This window comes from Pristis pectinata, chromosome 2 (assembly GCF_009764475.1).
Source record: "Pristis pectinata isolate sPriPec2 chromosome 2, sPriPec2.1.pri, whole genome shotgun sequence".
Taxonomy (NCBI): Eukaryota; Metazoa; Chordata; class Chondrichthyes; order Rhinopristiformes; family Pristidae; genus Pristis; species Pristis pectinata.
The window spans coordinates 143563006-143580821 of record NC_067406.1 but is presented as its reverse complement, the minus strand read 5'-3'; the positions used below and the strand labels follow the sequence as shown (position 1 = coordinate 143580821).

Sequence of the window (17816 nt, the reverse complement as noted above, 5' to 3'; positions counted from 1 at the left end):
AGATCCCTAATTAAGTCAGTAAAGATTAGATTAAATCTTCACCCAAAGAGTGGTAATGATGTAGAGCTTGCTCCCACAAGATGCGGTTGAGGTGAACTGTAGGGATGGGTTGGTGAGGATGCTGGATGTAGACACGAGAGGAATAGGAGGTTTGGTTGAGGAGAAAGAGGGAGCAAGCTGAGGCAGGTGTGGAGCAGAACTATCTGCATCCTTATACTGGGAGTCGTGTGTAACGTTTGCCTGTCACAGGGTTATTTAGTCTACTTGGTGATCCCAGAGGTGTAAAAACTACTGATTTAAAACATAGAAGCCACTCTGTCACCTGAACCTGCCATTTCACTAAGATCAAGACTTATCCTGCACCTTGTCCATTCTATTGCTCAATCCTCATGCACCCAGAATCTAGTGGTCTCGCCTTGAATATACTCAGCAACTGAGTATCTACAAGCAGAGAATTTCTAAAGATCCATAGCATAAAAAAAATCTCCACATCTCCAACTGAAGTGGCAGACCCCTTAGCCCAAGACTGGAACCCCTGGTTCTACACTCTCCACTAAGAGGAAACAACCTCTCAGTCAACATCTATCCTGTCAACACTTTGTGTCTCAGTGACCTCGTTCTTCAAACTTTAGTGAGAACCATCCAGGCTCTTCAGATTTAAAAAAAATTGATTCAATCGATCATCCTGTGTCTCCCTCGATTGCTTTTTGTAGAGCAAGCTCCCTACCCAGACATCAGTCCAGTGACTCGGCTTTGACTCAAAGGCCAGCGTACTGATCCCTTTCTAATTGCTTGCCATCCCTTCATGTTTATTTTCTATATCTCATGAGCCACAACACCCCAATCTCCACCCCCCCGTGCACGGACTCATTTCTTACCATTCAGAAAACGTTCGTCTGTTGTTCCCATCAAAGTGCACAGTCCCATTTTTTTTTCATGTCGTACTCCATTCGCCACCCGTTTCCTTGCCGTTGTTTTCCCGACACACTTCCTCTCAGTTACTTTTCCTTTCTTTTATGCCATCAGAGAACTTGGAAACTCTCTGATTCCCCATTTGGGACATTAACAAAAATTGCCAGTAGCTGATGTCCCAGGACCCCTGTAGTGCCACCAGCAGCAACCTGGAAAAGTCCTGTTAGTTCCCACTTTACTTTCTGTTCTTTAGCTGATCCAAACTGCATAGACCCTTATTTAATGTAACAGCCTCTCATGTGACACCTTATCAGATGCCTTTTGAGGATCTGGAAAATGCAATTTCTAGATTCTCAAAAGGCATCTGTCTGATCGTATCATAATTTTGTACATGCTTTCTTATCAAATCCTTCAAGATTGGTTCCAGCAGATGGCACGCTTCCTGATCTATAATCTCCACTCTACTGAGAGTATTCTAAAACCATAGGATTTTTGAAAGATCATCATGAATGTATCCATTATTTCTGTGGCAACTTCTTTTCGAGCCCTGGTGTGCAGGCTGTCAGGTTCAGCAATTTGTCTGCTTTAGGGTCCCTTAATGCCTTCAGTAATTTCTATTCCGTGGTATTAATTACACACTGGCATTAGATCCTTGGTTCCCACTATTTCTGCTACATTTATTATGCAAAAACAAATGCAAAATATCTGTTTAATCCCCCTTCCATTTCCTTACTACTCATTATAACTTCACCTGTCTGCATCTCAAGGTACCCATAGTTATTTTACTGTTCCCATCTACTGTACAGACAGAACATATCTGTAGGGGAATCAATTCGAGGAATGTCAATCAACCATTTTTAAGCCATGAGGCTGTTTCAGTAAGCAGACAGTCTGAGTGATTCCAAAACAAAACCTAAAAATGTAAAAGCAAAAAATCTTTTTGAATTGGGTCAGTTCTGCAGCAAGAGTAAAGACCAGTTAAGACCAGTTGTGTATGGAGAACAGTGCCGATCTCAGTGACGTGTTGATGAAGGTCTCAGCCCAAAAGCTGGAAGCACAAGACCTCCCATGTCCAACATCACGTGGACTGAGCCTGATTCTCCTCCTCAGAAGGAGCTAGAGCAGCTGCAGTGCAACAGTAAAAGGCACTTGTAAAGTTGATGCACTATTCTGGAATTAATTATATTTTAGAAAAAGTAACAATTCCTGCCATTGTTAACTTGGTGCCTCTGACTAAACAAATTGTGTTGCAAAATCTACTGAAAAACTTAAAAGCAAAACTTTGAATATTTGAGAGGGATATTTGAGGAATAATTTTCTGTTCTAATTCGATTAGTATAGTGTCAATCCACTTGCTAATTTTCTAATCAGTTTGTAGCTCCAAAACACACTGAGCTAATGAATGTAAGTGTAGGAAAGACTCCAAATGTCAAGCCGCAGTTAGTGCAGTAACCTGAATTAAAGGTAGTGGCAATGCTGGAAAACCTGCTGCTGATTATGAATTACTGTACCTTCATTCTCCATTACTGGATCTCCAGGGCACCTGGACCCTTCTCTTCTACCTCCCCTGGGTGCACTGTTTTCCACCCCCCCCCATCCCCCACCCCCAACCCTCCACAGATGCCTGGCCACAGCCTGGGGTGTTGCTATCGGAGTTCAGGTAAAGTGTTGATGTATTTAGGTAGTGTTCCTGAACATCAGTAAGCCTTGTTGATAGTGCACATTCAGCCCTGTGTTCATAACTGCAAAGCTGCTGCTTCCTTCTCTGGTACAGAAACCTTGATTTGTCTTTATAGCAAGAGTGCAACAATAGTAACCCAGGGATCCAAGGCCTGAAATCTTGCACTGTGACCAAAACGCTTTATAAACCTTGAATATTGGAGTATTGTTGGGTGCACAAGCTGTCCCCAGGAGGTGCCTTAAGGATCGAGTGTGTGCATGGAGACTTGTCTTGAACTTGTTTTTACAGTTTCAGTGAGCTAGAACTTTTGAAATTCTGTTAGTTGGAGTGATGTCACTTGACATGTACAACTTAACTCTGAATGTTCAGCCTGTTTGCTTGCCTGTGTGTGTGCGTGTGTCTGAGTGAGCCTGATTAGGGAATCAAAAACTGACACCACTTTGCCATTTTGCCAGGCGCGTCTGCTGCTGCCCGTAAAGAGGTGATTAGGAACAAGATCAGAGCAATTGGCAAGATGGCCAAGATGTTTTCTGTCCTCCGGTAAGTCTGAATCCTTTGGTGTTTTGGGTGTTAGACATTCCTTGGGCCACAAAGTCAAGTTTATTGTCGTCATATGTACGTACATGCATGCACAGGTGCAATGGACAATATTCATATCAAAAACATAAATTAACAACAAATTATACAAAGTTATACAAGAAAGAACACAAAGTCCATTTTAGTGCAAAGTGGTCATAGTGTTGCTGTACTGAGATAGTGATTAGGGTTGTGCCGGTTGGTTCAAGAACCGAATGGTTGAAGGGAAGTAGCTGTTCTTGAACCTGGTGGTGTGGGACTTCAGGCTTCTGTACCTCCTGCCAGATGGGAGCTACAAGAAGATGGCACGGCCCGGATGGTGGGGATCTTTGATGATGGATGTTGCCTTCTTGAGGCAGCGCCTCCTGTAGCTACTCCCGATGGTGGGGAGGGATGTGCCCGTGATGTATTGGGCTGAGTCCACTACTCTCTGCAGCTTCTTGTGTTCCTGCGCATTCAAATTGCTGTACCAGACCGTGATGCACCCAGTCATCAGTACATCTGTAGAAGTTTGTTACAGTGTTTGGTGACAAGCTGAACCTCTTTAACCTTTTAAGAAAGTAAAGACGCTGGCGCGCCTTCCTTGTGACTGCATCTACGTGCTGGGCCCAGGACAGGTCATCTGATACATTAACGCCCAGGAATTCAAAGATGCTGATTCTCTCCACCGCTGACCCCCCAGTGTAGACTGGCACATGTTCGCCCTCCTTCCCCTTCCTGAAGTCAATGATCAGTTCTTTAGTTTTACTGATGTTGAGCGAGAGGTTGTTGTTCGGCACCACCCAACCAGGTGACCTATCTCGCTGCCTGTACACTGACACTAACAACACTGTGTCCAACAACAGTGGTGTCATCAACGAATTTTGTCTATGGCATTGGAGCTGTGCTTAGCCACACAATCATGTGTGTAGGGAGTAGAGCAGGGGTCTAAACACGCAGCCTTGAGGTGCACCTCAAGCTGCATTCACGAGGCTGGCTTCCCTTGGGTGAACGGGGCATCTGCATGGTTGTCAGCTGCAGTAATGTTAAAACATCGCACCTGAGCACAGTACATCATCTGCAAGAAAAGACCCTGTTGTCACAAAGTTAAAAGGCTCAATAGTTTGGGCAGAAGGGCATTACAGGACATGCCGATGGCAGGTGGAATTCACGAGTGTCCATTCTAGATACGAGGAAGTTGCATTTTAAATGTTGTCATAACACCTGGAGATTTCAGTGGATGCAAATCATTCAAGAAAAGAGCCTCGCATTTTAACAGCTTTGGGATGCTCTAAAACACTTTATACCCAAACCTGACAGCCAGTTTGTACACAGCCTGCTCCCGCACACAGCAGTGTGGTAATGGCCAGGTACTGTGGTTTGGTTTAGACCAGAACACCAGGGCAGCTCCAGATCAACTAATGTATTGAGTAATTGAACCAGGTGTTAGGAAGTTGCAGTAATCAGGTTAACACAATTAAATCTAAGTAAAAGGTTCAAAGGCATGCTTCAGAAACTGCTCCTTGTAATGGGATTTGGATTGTTCACAGTCTGGTGTCCGCTGTTTGTGCTGTAAGATCTCAGTTAATATCCTGATTGGTTTACAGTAGGAGCTCTGATGTTAGACAAAGGCAGTTCTACATTGTAGTTGAGTTTGTAATCACCTGCCTCAGAACTAAGGGTGAATGCTGGCACTCTTTGGAAATGTAACCGTTTCTCTCTGTAGTTTCTGTGAACATGGATAACTCTTGTGTTGGCTTTTTCCAGAGAGGAGAGTGAAAGTGTGTTGACACTAAAGGGCCTGACTCCTACAGGAATGCTTCCCAGTGGAGTGCTGGCTGGAGGGAAACAAACCCTTCAAAGTGGTAAGAGTGACATTTACTTCCCTGTCCTTGCGGTTCTTGACTGATGTGAACAAGTACAGTACCACCTCTGCTCTCACCAGTGTTCTCGCTACCAGTGTTTCTGACTGGGCACAGTATTCTGTTGCTGGTAATGACTGGCACAGGAACAAAGTGACACTTTACAATTTAAGTGGTTAGTCCAGAACTAAGAAGCTTTAATGACCGTATTAGGCAAGCGCTTGTTTGCAGGTAAATTGATGCTCCAGTACATTTTCAGAAGAGAGGATGATGTCCCTATCATGTGCTTACAAGTTTACCTCCAACCAGTGCGTTATTCACAAGCAGTGCGTTTTATTTGCTATTCATTTTGCCAAATGAAGGGTGTTAGGAATCACTGTAATCATTAGCATAGGGAGTTGTACACTGTAATCATTCATTCTGCACCCTGGAGTAATTTGTACAGTTAGCTGTGTGCTGCAGTAGCAGTTGTCTGTGGAGTGTGGTGGTCGTGTGTTACTGTTGGTGAATCACTGCAGGGCACAGCTAAGTAAATTACCACAGTGTGAGATACAATGAGGGGGGAGGTACGACGTCCCACTGCCGTGCTTGCTCAGCGTTGCAGGAGGCTGAGGTCCCAACACCCCTGCAGCCAGGAAGGGGGCGATTCTCGAGGTGTGCCTGTAGAGCACGATACTTCTCAATCCCTGGTCGAGGGCTAACGAAGCCGCTCCAAACAACTTGTTCCAACCATTTCACTCTTAACGCTCTTGTTGGTTATTACCAGAAGAAAGTTTGTTTTTAAATAATCCTTTTTAAAAGTTATTCTGAACAATTTTGAAATAAAGAAGTTCAGAACATTGGTGAGAGTGTTGGTGTGTGTATTCATGTTAATTCATTCATCTTTAGGGCTGCTAACTTTTACTTGATATGAAGTATTTGAACGGGGGGAACAGCTTGATCATAGTGCAAATGGGAATGAATGCAAGTATTAATTCATAATCTGGCATTTGCAATTGATTTAAGAACATCTATTTTATTCTTTAATGTTAGCAGCCCTATTGTTGATCTTTCAGACGTGTGACTTGATAATTGTGTTTAAAGAGTACAGTCCAAATGAAAAATCAATTCAGAAATGTACTGTTTTATAGTTATTACCCCAGTGTCCAAGCCTTAGCATAAGAGGTTCATGGGAAAGCTGTATATTCCAGAGCTGCCTTTTCATCATGAAACCCAAGTTTGTTAGCTGAATAGTTTCCCATTATAAGACTATAGAAGATCAGAAAGATCATGAAGGACCAAACTAACAAAAAGGTGCCACTTAATTCTCTGCTCCCCAGTGGAGTGACCCACTGGAATGAGCCACTGCTCCCCAGTGGAGTGACCCACTGGAGTGAACTACTTTTGCCTTCGGTTGTTCTCCCCTGAGCTGATGAAAGGAATACCAATTAATTTTTACCCAGGTCAAGTATTTTGGTGAGACTGGTTAAAAATATCTGTGAAGGAATATTTCCTCCAGCCAGCACCAGTTCTGCACATTTACAGTGATTAATTCCAAGAGCGGGTCTGAGTGACACCATCTTTGAATCTGCTTGTCTCTGTACCAGATAATTTATTACAGGTAACATGGCTGTTCCTTTTTGCTTGTTACAGGTGTTGCTTTTGTGTTAGAGCATACTGTAGCCTTTCCCTAGTAACTCCACATGCGTTTGAGTTAAGTGGTAAGCTAGAACATTTTTGTTTATTAAACTTAATCTTTTTTTAAAATTAGACAAGGCACTTAAGTGTTTACTGGGGTGTTGCTCTAATGTACATCTTTAAAAGAACTTGTTTTTCTTCTCCAGAAAGGTTAAGTGAGGAAAGTTGAGAATTGCAATTGTTTGGGAATTTAACTTTCGACAGTGTCAGTGTTCTGTTTGAGTTTGTCGGCAATGCTCAGGATGTTTAACCTCTTTGATTTGACTCAGCAACTGTGCTTGTACAGTTCAATAAAGGATGATGCCTTCCTTTAATCTGGCAGATAGATTAACCCATTAATCCTTATATTTATTAATTAATCTTCATCTTAAAACATTTGCTAAATATTATTACATCCCAGTACTTGTGGTAAATACTGCAGGGTATCAGGAGTCCACATTATGTATTGGAGCAGTGACATTATTAATTCCAGTTTCAAAATCTACTCGCCCCTCCCCTCATTTTCCCGTAAAATGGACAACACAGAATGAATACACTTCACATTTAATCAGTGAACTATCTTGGGGTAAGTCTTGGACACAATGAGGTTAACCATTAGTGAACTCGCTGTTGAACTCGCTCAATAACACAGTTTTCTTCCCTGAATCATTGACTTGTATTGTTGCAGTTAATTACTGAAGTAAGTTGTCTTTATTTTATATCTATATATGTGTGAACTGGGTATTGTATGTGGAATGGGGCTGTCTGTTCAAAGCCCCTGTGAACTCCCTCCCTCTTCACTCTTTCCAATGTTCTATTTGCTTTCTGATATACTCTTTCTCTCTTCCTCCTGTTCAGACGAATCAGGTACCCACTTCATTCACTTCACCTTGTGCCTCTGTGTGTCAGTGTTCTGTGTGTCAGTGCTAACTTACACATGCTAGTAACATTCACCTGTGCAGACTGACGCACCCAGTCACAAAGAAAACATTTCTATGTGGAGCCAGACGTTGCAAGTACTGAGGAAAACCGTTCCCTCAGCTGAGGATAGATTGGTTTCCTGCCAGCTCACAGCCTCACCTGTGCAGTTGCAGTATTCTAGATTGTCACTGCCTCCATGTTTTATATATTTTGAATCAATTACTACTTTTTTTTTAAGAAAAATTAAAGACATTTAAAGCAGAAAAGCAGATCCTAATAGCAAAAAAAAAGCATCATCCACTAATGCTTGTGGGTTTAAAGTGAACAGTCTTAATATTTCTACATTAAGGATCAAGATTTGTTTTACTAATCAGAGTTAACTGTCCACAACCTGGGCACCTGAATTTCTGTGGTATTTGATGGAATATAATATTGTACATGTGTGTGTGCAGGTGCCTGCACATGCATGTGAGCACGTGCATTGTGTACTTCCCCCCGTGTCCTTCCCACTAATTGCGAAGGGCTGCAGGAGTCACCGAGACGGTAGGAGAGAGAAGCCAGGATGTCGACATGAGGATAGGTGTGAGTACTTGGAACAGCAGAGCTTCAACAGCTGGACCCAATTGATGACAGAGGATGGTTGGGATCTACCCAACCTGTAGTTGATATCCTGTCACCAAAATTAGAAGTGAGAATGGGAACCAGTGGTTGGATGTTCAGATTCACTGCTTTTCCTTAGCTTTTTGCAGCTAACTCATGGAGCCAGGTTCTAACCTCCAGGGTAAGGGAAGGTATGTAGATTAAAAGCCTCAGACTCTTCAGCAGTGACATCTGGAATTTTTCCCCTCTGGTGGGCCTTGAGACTGAAGCTGTTTTGAGGTTGCACTGACCACATAGTCCTTCACTTTGTCAAGTCTTGATCTCCATCCCACTCCAATCAGACTGCTCCAGCTGCCTTTGGGAGTGTGCATACTGATCCATCTTGAAACTGAGTGGCTTGCTACTTTAAAGGAGATTAATAAGCAGTTACTGGGTGATGAACCCATAGGCAGAGCTGCTGGGCAGTGCTGGTCCTTTTCCTCAAGCACATTCGGGAATCTGGATCATTTTGAAGCCATTCACATTGGTGTTGACCACAAGTTGCCAGTTTCCCATGTTGAGATTCTCAGTCTGTGAATCTAGTCTGTCCCATGCCCTCAAAAAGACTGCCTCGGAATGTGTTCTAATCCTTGCCCATTGCACCTGATGACTGCACTGGATAATTCCTCTGGCAGAATCCTCTAATATCCATGTGCATTATGGTGTCTTCCTGCTCTGTAGAATGTGAAATGGGGGTTAAGGTAGTTGGATTCACTTTGTTCTAGAAATGGAACCACTCGCCCCAACCTGTGCTCCAGTGAGCTCCACTTACAGGGGCGTGAATTTGTGCAGGGGCTCTGCAGTGAGAGAGTCGGTCATGTCGAAATCAAAATAAGCAACTACTGCCACATTTATGTGGCTTTTATCACTCTTAAAGGTCCCAAGAGGCTTAACAGGAGCTTTGTTAAACAGAGTTTGATCCCAAGCCACCGGAAGTTTGGTCTGGTGTTGTGGATTTTAAGAAGAGTGGAGGTTTGTTGGGGGGGGGGGGGGGGAGGTGGAATTCCACAACTGAACGTGGCCACCATAGTGGAAAGGTGAATAACTGTGGACATGTGAAGCAGCGGTGGATAAACACAGAGCTCTTCCCGTTTTGTGGCTGGAGGAGATGGGGAGGGCAAGGCCACGGGGGATTGGCCGACTAGAATGAGGATTTCCAGTTAATGTGTTGATGGACATATCAGTATGTGCCTGCCCTACAGTGAGTGAGCAGCAGGTTGGTACAAACTGCTGATTGAGGATGATTCCAGGAATGAAATGCAGGATTTGGAGATTTATATTGAGTGCTGAATCAACTTAATGGATGAAGATTGTCTGTGAAGATAAATTAACATTTTATCATAATGAAAATCATCTCGTTTTGAGAACTCATTGTGACTTTTAACACCCTTTGAGTGTCAGCTAGAGGGGATGTTGTGTGGTCAGCCCCAGTATCCTGGTTCCCTCCCCTCGATTGCTTGTGAATTCAAAGCCACTTCAGGTGAATCGAATCTTCTTTACACTGTGCCTTTGTTGCTTTCACCTTTGCTCTGTTCATGTGGCACAGAAACCGGCCCTTCGCTTTCACCCATCCATTTCTACACTAATCCCAAGTTCCTGCATTTGGCCCATATCCCTCTAAACCTTTCCTACCATGCACCTGTAAATGTCTTTTAAACATTGCAATTGTACCTGCCACAACCACTTCCTCTGGCAGCTCGTTCCATAAACCCATCACCCTCTGTGTGGGGAAACTTGCCCCTCAGATCACCACTGAACCAAGGCCCCCCAAGTTCCCTGCATCATTCCCACCACCTCAGATGTCCTGCCCATAAAACTGTGCCCTCTGACCTGCACTCCTTTATGCCGTTATTCCAACTTGGCCAGTCACACAACTATGTAATCCGGTCAGACTTCAAGACTCTTATTTCTGATTTAAGTTCAGTTAACACCGTGGATGGATCGTTGTCTCCCCAGTCTAGAAGAGACTGAGGCAGGCCAAAGCCAAGGTGTTTCACAGGGCACCCAGAAAGCTCACAACCAAATGTGTGGCTTTCAGTGTAAAGGCAGGAGGTGGCGGTTCTGTGCTGACTTCTTCACCCTACTGGTGTGTTAGCCCACTTCAGTCTGGAGCCCTTGAGCTGTGTGCTTTACAGTTACTGGAAATGACCACTGCAACAGGAATACTTCCTCATGAAAAGCATGTTTAAAATTCACTGGCCAAGAGCTCAAGGCAAAACCTGAATGTTTAAATAAAAAGGAGCCAAGCTATGTAACCTGTCCATGGGGAGAGCTTCTCATGGTGCTGATTACTTGGACACTTACGATAAGGTGAAGACTATGGCTGAGGATTGGTGATCTGAGTGTTGAATCTGCCCAGGTCCCATACAGATCCTATTGCAGCTACTAAACCAGTACAATCCAAAATGGGGATTATTCTCTGAGACATGGTCAACTTTCGATGCTGTTCCCAGTAATGAGCGAATGCATTCTCTTGTTGCATTACATGGGCGTGGTATACCTTTGTTCCTCAACACAATCTTGTGAGAATTTGCACTTATTTTCCATCAGATACTGTAAACCAATAAATTGCTATTCAGTAATCCATGCACACACGCGGCCGCAAGTTGTTCACTGATTTTTCTGCTCAATGATCACATCAGTTTGTCTGTTTCCTCTTCCCACATAAACTGACTGTGTGTTGTCCTCTGTGAATGTGTTGGTCCTGTTTCTCATCTCCACATAAGAGTACTAAAGCTTATATTAGACTTGCTGCAGTTGCTATTTTTTTTGCTTCTCATTGATTGTTAAGAATATAAATTCTCGGCAACTTTCTCATCCGTTTTGCAACCCTTTTCTTTTCTTCAGCGACTGTTGAGGCTATTGAGGCTGATGAAGGTAATATTTTAGCCAGACCCCCTTCTGTTGTATAATGGATTGGGGCTGTGCTGGGTTTATACATACCTATATAAATATACTTCTGTAGCTTGTATATGATATGTGGGTGTTGGGTTAACCAGTAGTTGTCTAACACTCCTTAACACTGTCATATTAACCATGTTGAGGTGTGGCTTGCTTTAAATAGATTCATCTTTTATGCAGTTGTGTTCCTTTGTTCTTGCAAAATCTTACCTGCGTCTTCTGGCTGAACTGTGCTGTCATATAACTCGGAGTTGAACTGTACTTTCTCCAGAAGAGCTATTAACAATTGTCGCTTCAAAATTGGCTCAAGATGCTAAAGCAAGAGCAAAGCCGACTGCTGATTAAATAGTGGCTACTTAACCACTATTTATGCTCACTTTAAAACCACCTTTTTAACAAACTCCGGTCCACAGTCCGCATCGGTGGTGGAAATTAATTTTTGCTTTTTTTTCTGTGACTCTGTGGCTTTGCTGTGTGTTGTGTTTAAATAGTGTGTGTGTGTAAACTACCATGTTATCCCACTGTCAGACTGGCAGACACAGCAGCAAGCTGGATTACTGTGTTACAAGTGGTAGCTGAATCACCAGCTGCTTCATTGGGAAGTCTGTAAATGAGCACTAACCTTTAAATGATGTGCAGTGGGATCTTCTTATAATACAATTTAATTGTAATAAACTTTCATTCTTCATGGTCAGTTAACAGTACAGTTCCCTGTTGCAATGAAACCATAATTCAGTCTATCCTGAACCCATGCCGATCGCTCTGTATTCAGTGAGTGTACAGTGCGTCAGACATGAATGGAGGATTCCTGCTGAGGTGTTTCATCTTCCTGTTTAAAATTTCTGAAACAATTTCATTTGAGTCAATCTATAAAATATTTCTTGATTACAATTAAACTTCAAAATGTTATCTCATCTAACTGCCCCTAACCTGTGACTGCCACTGGCCATCGGTCTCTGTTGGAACACAGCCATTTTATTGTTGAAAGATCCCACTGCAGTGATGAAAACCACATTAACCGCTTGTTTGCTGCATGTCTTCTGGACGTGACAAATGGAATGGTTAACAATCATTGTGGCCGTTCCTCTTAACCTTGTGAGCACTGAATCCCCTTTGCTGATCCCTTTGCTCCATGTTTTCCAATGTGTAGTGACTATGAAAAGGTGTGCGTTTCCGCCTAGCCCTTCCAAAGAGTCAGTCCAGGCAGTGATGGGCCAAGTGGCTCCTTGTGTGCTGTATCAATTCATTCCACAGTAACAGCTAATTGTAATATGCTGGGAGGATTACACGGAGCCGTTGGTGGGAATTTGTCACGCAGACACGTGACACTCCAGTGAAGGCAGTCTGGGTGTACATGTGCCTCATCGAAGCTGGTTGTTGGGCAGCAGAACCCATGAGCTCAGCAAGTGTGTTGTGCTTACTACACACCAGGGTCCTGTTACAGAACTGAGATCCTGCCCTGAGCTTGTGTTTCTGAGGAGAGAGAACAGGGTAAGGGAAGGAATATTAATAGCTCGTCATAAATTCACTTGCTCTCTGCTTGGCAGAATCTGGGGAAGGAAGATGGGTGGTCTTTCTATAAACTGAACTGAGCCAAAGGGAAGTGCGCAGAATGTGATCACAGAGCAGAGACATTTTCCAACCTCAAGGGGTGAACTGTGTCGCAGTAATTTATTGAGCACCTGTACCTTTCAATCACTTTAGGACACTTGTTTTGCTTCTATCTCCTAATGTTGCCCTAATTGCCAAGCGCATGGGTTGTATTCCTCACCTCTTGATCCGTGCTCCATCCTAGAAGTCCTACACCACAGAGGAGTGTTTTGCCGTGTGGAATCGCACCCTGCACTTTCCATATCTTGAGGCATCACCTTGAAAATTGTGTCATGCTGCCTGTGGTAACAATTCAACAAGAATGAATTCTGTAACCAAAAGTGAAAGGCAGTCAGATACCAAAGCCTTCCTGTGCTCCACAGGCCCATGTACAGTGTGGTTTCCCCAGGCGTTCACCTGGCAAGGTCCAGAGACCAGGGATTCATCAGTTGTCTGGTCCAAGACCGACCTGCTCCTTGCCTGACTGGAGAGGATTAGTGCACTGGCCTGGGGTCACCTCAAGGACCATTTCCCAGCGCTGCACTGTTTTACAAACCACTGCAGAGATTTGAGGCTCCCCATACTGATTTGGAAACCCCTTCAGTTTATGTAAAATGAAGCTATAATTTTTGGTTCTCCCCACACTTTGTGTTTCACTCTGAAGGAAGACCAGTTATTTCTCTCCTAGTGAGGGCCTACATGTAACAGAGCTGAGCTGAAACTGTGTGAAGTCTGCTGCAGGGTGATTGGTTTCTCAGGATCCTGACGTCGATATGTGCCAAAGTTGTTCACTTACAGGGGTGACTACTGCCCATCACTGCCTGCACGCTCCCTTCGCCCAGTTCCATGTGGTTTAATACAAAGAGGTTAAGAGTTTCTTGAATGCATATGCCACAATGTGCTAACCAAATAACTACTGAGCTGGTATATCGGTGGGGAGAAGAAAAGATGTGTTGTTTTATGCTTCTACCCCTCTTCTTTCTTCCCTCCACCCCGCCCCCACCCGATCCTCTGACCCTGCTCCACCTCCCCCACCATCTAACCTTGGTCCAATCAGCCATCCGGGGGTTCTCGCCACAGCATAAGATCAGCAGCTTTGCTGAAGCCAAAGGCTTGGATCGAATCAACGAGAGGATGCCCCCTCGACGCGATGGAATCGCCACTGATGGCAGCTTTAACTCCATCAACAAGGCAGTCTCCTCGGAGACGAACGGCACTGAGAGTGGTAACATTCAGTGATCCCTTTGCAGTTTCCAGTTCCAAGGCATGATTGTACCATTGTCCCAAGCGGTTTGACATTCTTGCCTCTGATTACTGCTGCATGCTCTGGGGAGCCAGGTGTTGGTGACAGATTCCAGTAACAGAGTGATAGAAATTGTATTGTGATTGTTGAAAGTTAAGTTACCTCAGATGGGATATGCCTTTGATGCTTCTAGACAAGCTGGTTAAATATTACACATTAGATGAATCAAACTGTTTTCCTTTTGCATTGAGGAAGACTTGCAGATCTGTTTTGAAAAGGCCTTTACTATTCTGGATATGGGATCTCTGTCTAGCAGCTCTTTAATCTTCTAGTGTCCGTTTACGATTGCAGAATTAAAAGTTTGACATATTTAAAAAAAAAATTGAAAATATGAGGTTGTACAAACTAATAATAGCTGATTTGAGATGTCGACTATTTATTAACATTTTTGCTACTCTTATGAGAGTTTGAAAGAAATTAGGCAGTCTTAAAATAAAATGTAAAGTTGCAAAATCATTAAAATGCCAAAAATCAAATTTGGTTTTGTACAGAATCTGCTTACCTCAGGTTGATTTAGTGTGCTTGGATGCTGCCAGTTTATCTATTTACTTAGCTTATCCACTTGATAGGAGATAGCCTTTTCCAAAAAGAAACTGGAAATTTATTTATAACCTTGATCATTCATCATGCTCTTCAATCTCATTTGCATTGAGTTGGTTGTGGCTTGCTGGAATTGTATATTAATGAGTGACGCATTCATTTTTTAAGTTTTATTTTAACTATATGAAGAACAAGACATACCATATAAATGCAGTGAAAAGCATCTGTAGTCTGTAAAACTGTTCTATGCATGTTTTTTTCCCAATTAATGGCTGTACTGTCCCTATATGGGACTGTAATGTGCTTAGTGATCGGACATATACTGGAAATGTAATGTATACTTGCATACTTTATATTCACTGTATGAAAATGCTTAATGCCTTTTGAATTTTTGTAATTAAAAAAAAAATTCTCGAAATTATTCAGAAAGGGAGTGGAACCTTTGAACATTTTTCAGTACTGATAAGTGCACATGTAGACATTTAGCATGTTTAGCAAGCATTGTGAAAATTAAAAACTCAATGTGTGGGTACATGTAAAACTCTAGATGCATGAAGCTGTTTTAGTCCCGATGGTGAAGTCCGACTACTTTAGTGCCACACAGAAAAAGTTTTGTGTATTTTCACCTTCTGCTGTATTATCAGTTACGGGTTTGATCAAATGGTTAAAAACTGGTCCATAATGGGTAACCCATGAACTTTTTAATGACTGTAAATGTGCCCAAGTAATTCACTACAACCTTGAATGCCTTGCCTTTGTAATTTGACCTCTGAAATGTCAGCAATTTAAGCATGCACTTGTAACAATGAGGAAGTATTTTATATTACTATTTCAATAAAACATGCATGAACATACCGGTCGTGTTTTCTGTTAGTGCTTCTAATGTCGATCCATGAGCCTTTTATGTACAAGTAAATCGTTTCCTTCTCCAGCACCTGGCCGGGAGAGCAGAGGTGCCAGTATTGGCTGCCACCCGCACTGCCCTTGTTCCCACCAGACCTGGCCCTCCAGCACCTGGCTGGCTCCCTTGGTCGGCTCTGCTACCCAGGAGACTCTCATCAGAAAACAATTCAAACACAATGTGTCCTGGCAGGATCTAATTGCAGATCCTTTGAGCACAGCAGGTTAAGGGGATATTCAATTGTTCAAGGTTATGACCGGTTTTATATACTGTAAGGATCACGCGTGTAATGTAGGGAACAACAACCAAGATGTACACAAGAATAAAACTTGAGATTATGCAGCACAAGGAGACCATTCGGCTTCAAAGTTCCTCCGCTGTTGGCCGAGATCACCGCTGATAGGATGTTAGTCTCCATGAACCTCGTTTCCCATTACCCTCGATCCCTCCATGTACCCAAAATCCATTTCTCAGTGCCTTGAATATATTCACTGACTGGATCAGCGCAGCTCTCTGGGTTAGGAAATTCCAAACACACTCAACCCTCTTGTAGAACAAATTTCTCCTCAAAGGGGTGATCCTTGCAGAAGAAGTTCACGAGGATGTTGCCTGGATTAGAGAGTGTGAGCTATAAGAAGAGAATGGACAAACTTGGGTTGTTTTCTCTGGAGCGTTGGAGGCTAACGGGAGACCTGGTAGAAGTTTATATGACAGTCGTAGATAGGGTGGATGTCAGTGTCTTTCTCCCAGGGTAGAAATGTTAGATACTAGAGGGCATAGCTTTAAGGTGAGAGGGGGAAGGTTTAAAGGAGATGTGTGCAGTGTACTTTTACACAGAAAGTGGTGGGTGCCTGGACCGCAGAGCCACAGTTATACAGCACGGAAACAGACCCAACTCGTCCATACTGACCAAATACCCATCCAGCACCTGTATTTAGACCAATCACCACGACCTGAATCATTAACTTCTTTCTCCGTACGTGCTGCCTGACCAACTGAGCTTTTCCAGCATTTTCTGTTGCTGTTGGTGTTGGTTTGGATGGAAGATTGACTAACAGGAAACGGAAGTTAAGTGGGTGGATGTACAGCAGTGGAGGCCAGATCAGTGGGGGCGTTCAAGGAGGAGATAGATATCTAAATAGTCAGGATATCAAGGGATATGGGGATAAGGCCGGAAATTGGGATTAGAATAGGTTTTTTTTTCTTTCTTTTCCCCCAATCCTCATTTCTATTTTCCCTTTCCTTGGAGCAGACTCGATGGGCCGAATGGCCTGCTTCTGCTCCCTTGTCTTGTGATCTTGTGATGTAGACAAAGCAAATGCAGTCTAAAATGTGGGATTGTCCATTTCAGTGGGATATTTAAAAAAAGAAGCTTGTTATCCAAGTGGCCAGCGACTGCCGAGCGACCTGGGAGCCCGAGTGTGTGGTTCGCAGTGTGCAGGTACAAGTGATTAGGAAAGCTAAAAGAATATTCTTGTTTATAGCTACCATTACACTGGGCATTGGTGAGACCACATCTGCAACACTGTGCAGCTTGGACCTTATTTAAAGAAAGCTGCTAATTTGTTGCAGGTCAGAGATGCACCACGGTAACATTCGGGGGTGGGTTGTTTTATAGGGAAAGGTTGTATCTGCTGAACTCAAGTGAGAGAGAAATTGATACAAACATGAGCTGCTGACGGGGTAGGTGTGGTGGGGACATCTCTTGTGAGGGAATCTAGAACTAGGGGTCACTGCTTGGGAAAAAAAAAGGGAGTCATCCACTTAAGATGGAGAAGAGGTGAAATTTTCCTCCAGAGGTTCGAGTCTTCATAACATCCTCAAATGGGGTGAAACAGTCTTTGAATATTTTTAAGGCAGAAGGATATCAATTCTCTGTGTACAAAAAAAAACTTGCCTCATAAATCTTCTTTAAACTTCCCCCCTCTCACCTTAAAGCTGCCTAGTATTTGACATTTCCACCCTGGGAGGGAAAACTGACCTACCCTATCTCTGCTTCTCATAATTTTATAAACATCTTTCAGGTCTCCCCTCAGCCTATGACACTCCAGAGAAAACAACCCAAGTCTGTCCAACCTCTCCTTATAGCTCATCCCCTCTAATCCAGGCAGCATCCTGGTGAACCTCTTCTGCACCCTCTCCAAAGCCTCCACATCCTTCCTGTAATGGGGCAACCAGAACTGCACACAGTACTCCGTGTGGCCTGACCAAAGTTTGATACAGCTGCAACACGACTTCCTGACTTTTACACCCAACACCTCAACCAATGAAGGCAAGGATGCCATACGCCTTCTTTACCACCCTGTCTGCCTGTGTGGCCACTTTCGGGGAGCTGTGGACCTGCACCCCAGATCC

General features: G+C 43.4%; 1 protein-coding gene across 2 annotated transcripts in view; it reads left to right on the top strand.

The window, feature by feature from the left end:
- Positions 1 to 15414, top strand: part of LOC127586959 (protein phosphatase 3 catalytic subunit alpha) — a 245546-nt gene extending 230132 nt beyond the window's left edge. Inside the window, exons 11-14 of one of the 2 annotated variants that reach the window (XM_052045015.1) lie at positions 3049 to 3133; positions 4916 to 5013; positions 11074 to 11103; positions 13775 to 15414. In XM_052045015.1, the coding sequence (XP_051900975.1) occupies positions 3049 to 3133; positions 4916 to 5013; positions 11074 to 11103; positions 13775 to 13956 (395 nt within the window). In that variant the 3' untranslated portion in view covers positions 13957 to 15414. The remainder of the gene's footprint in view (positions 1 to 3048; positions 3134 to 4915; positions 5014 to 11073; positions 11104 to 13774) is intronic. The other variant, XM_052045021.1, reaches the window with a different exon arrangement.
- The last annotated feature ends 2402 nt before the right edge of the window (positions 15415 to 17816 follow it).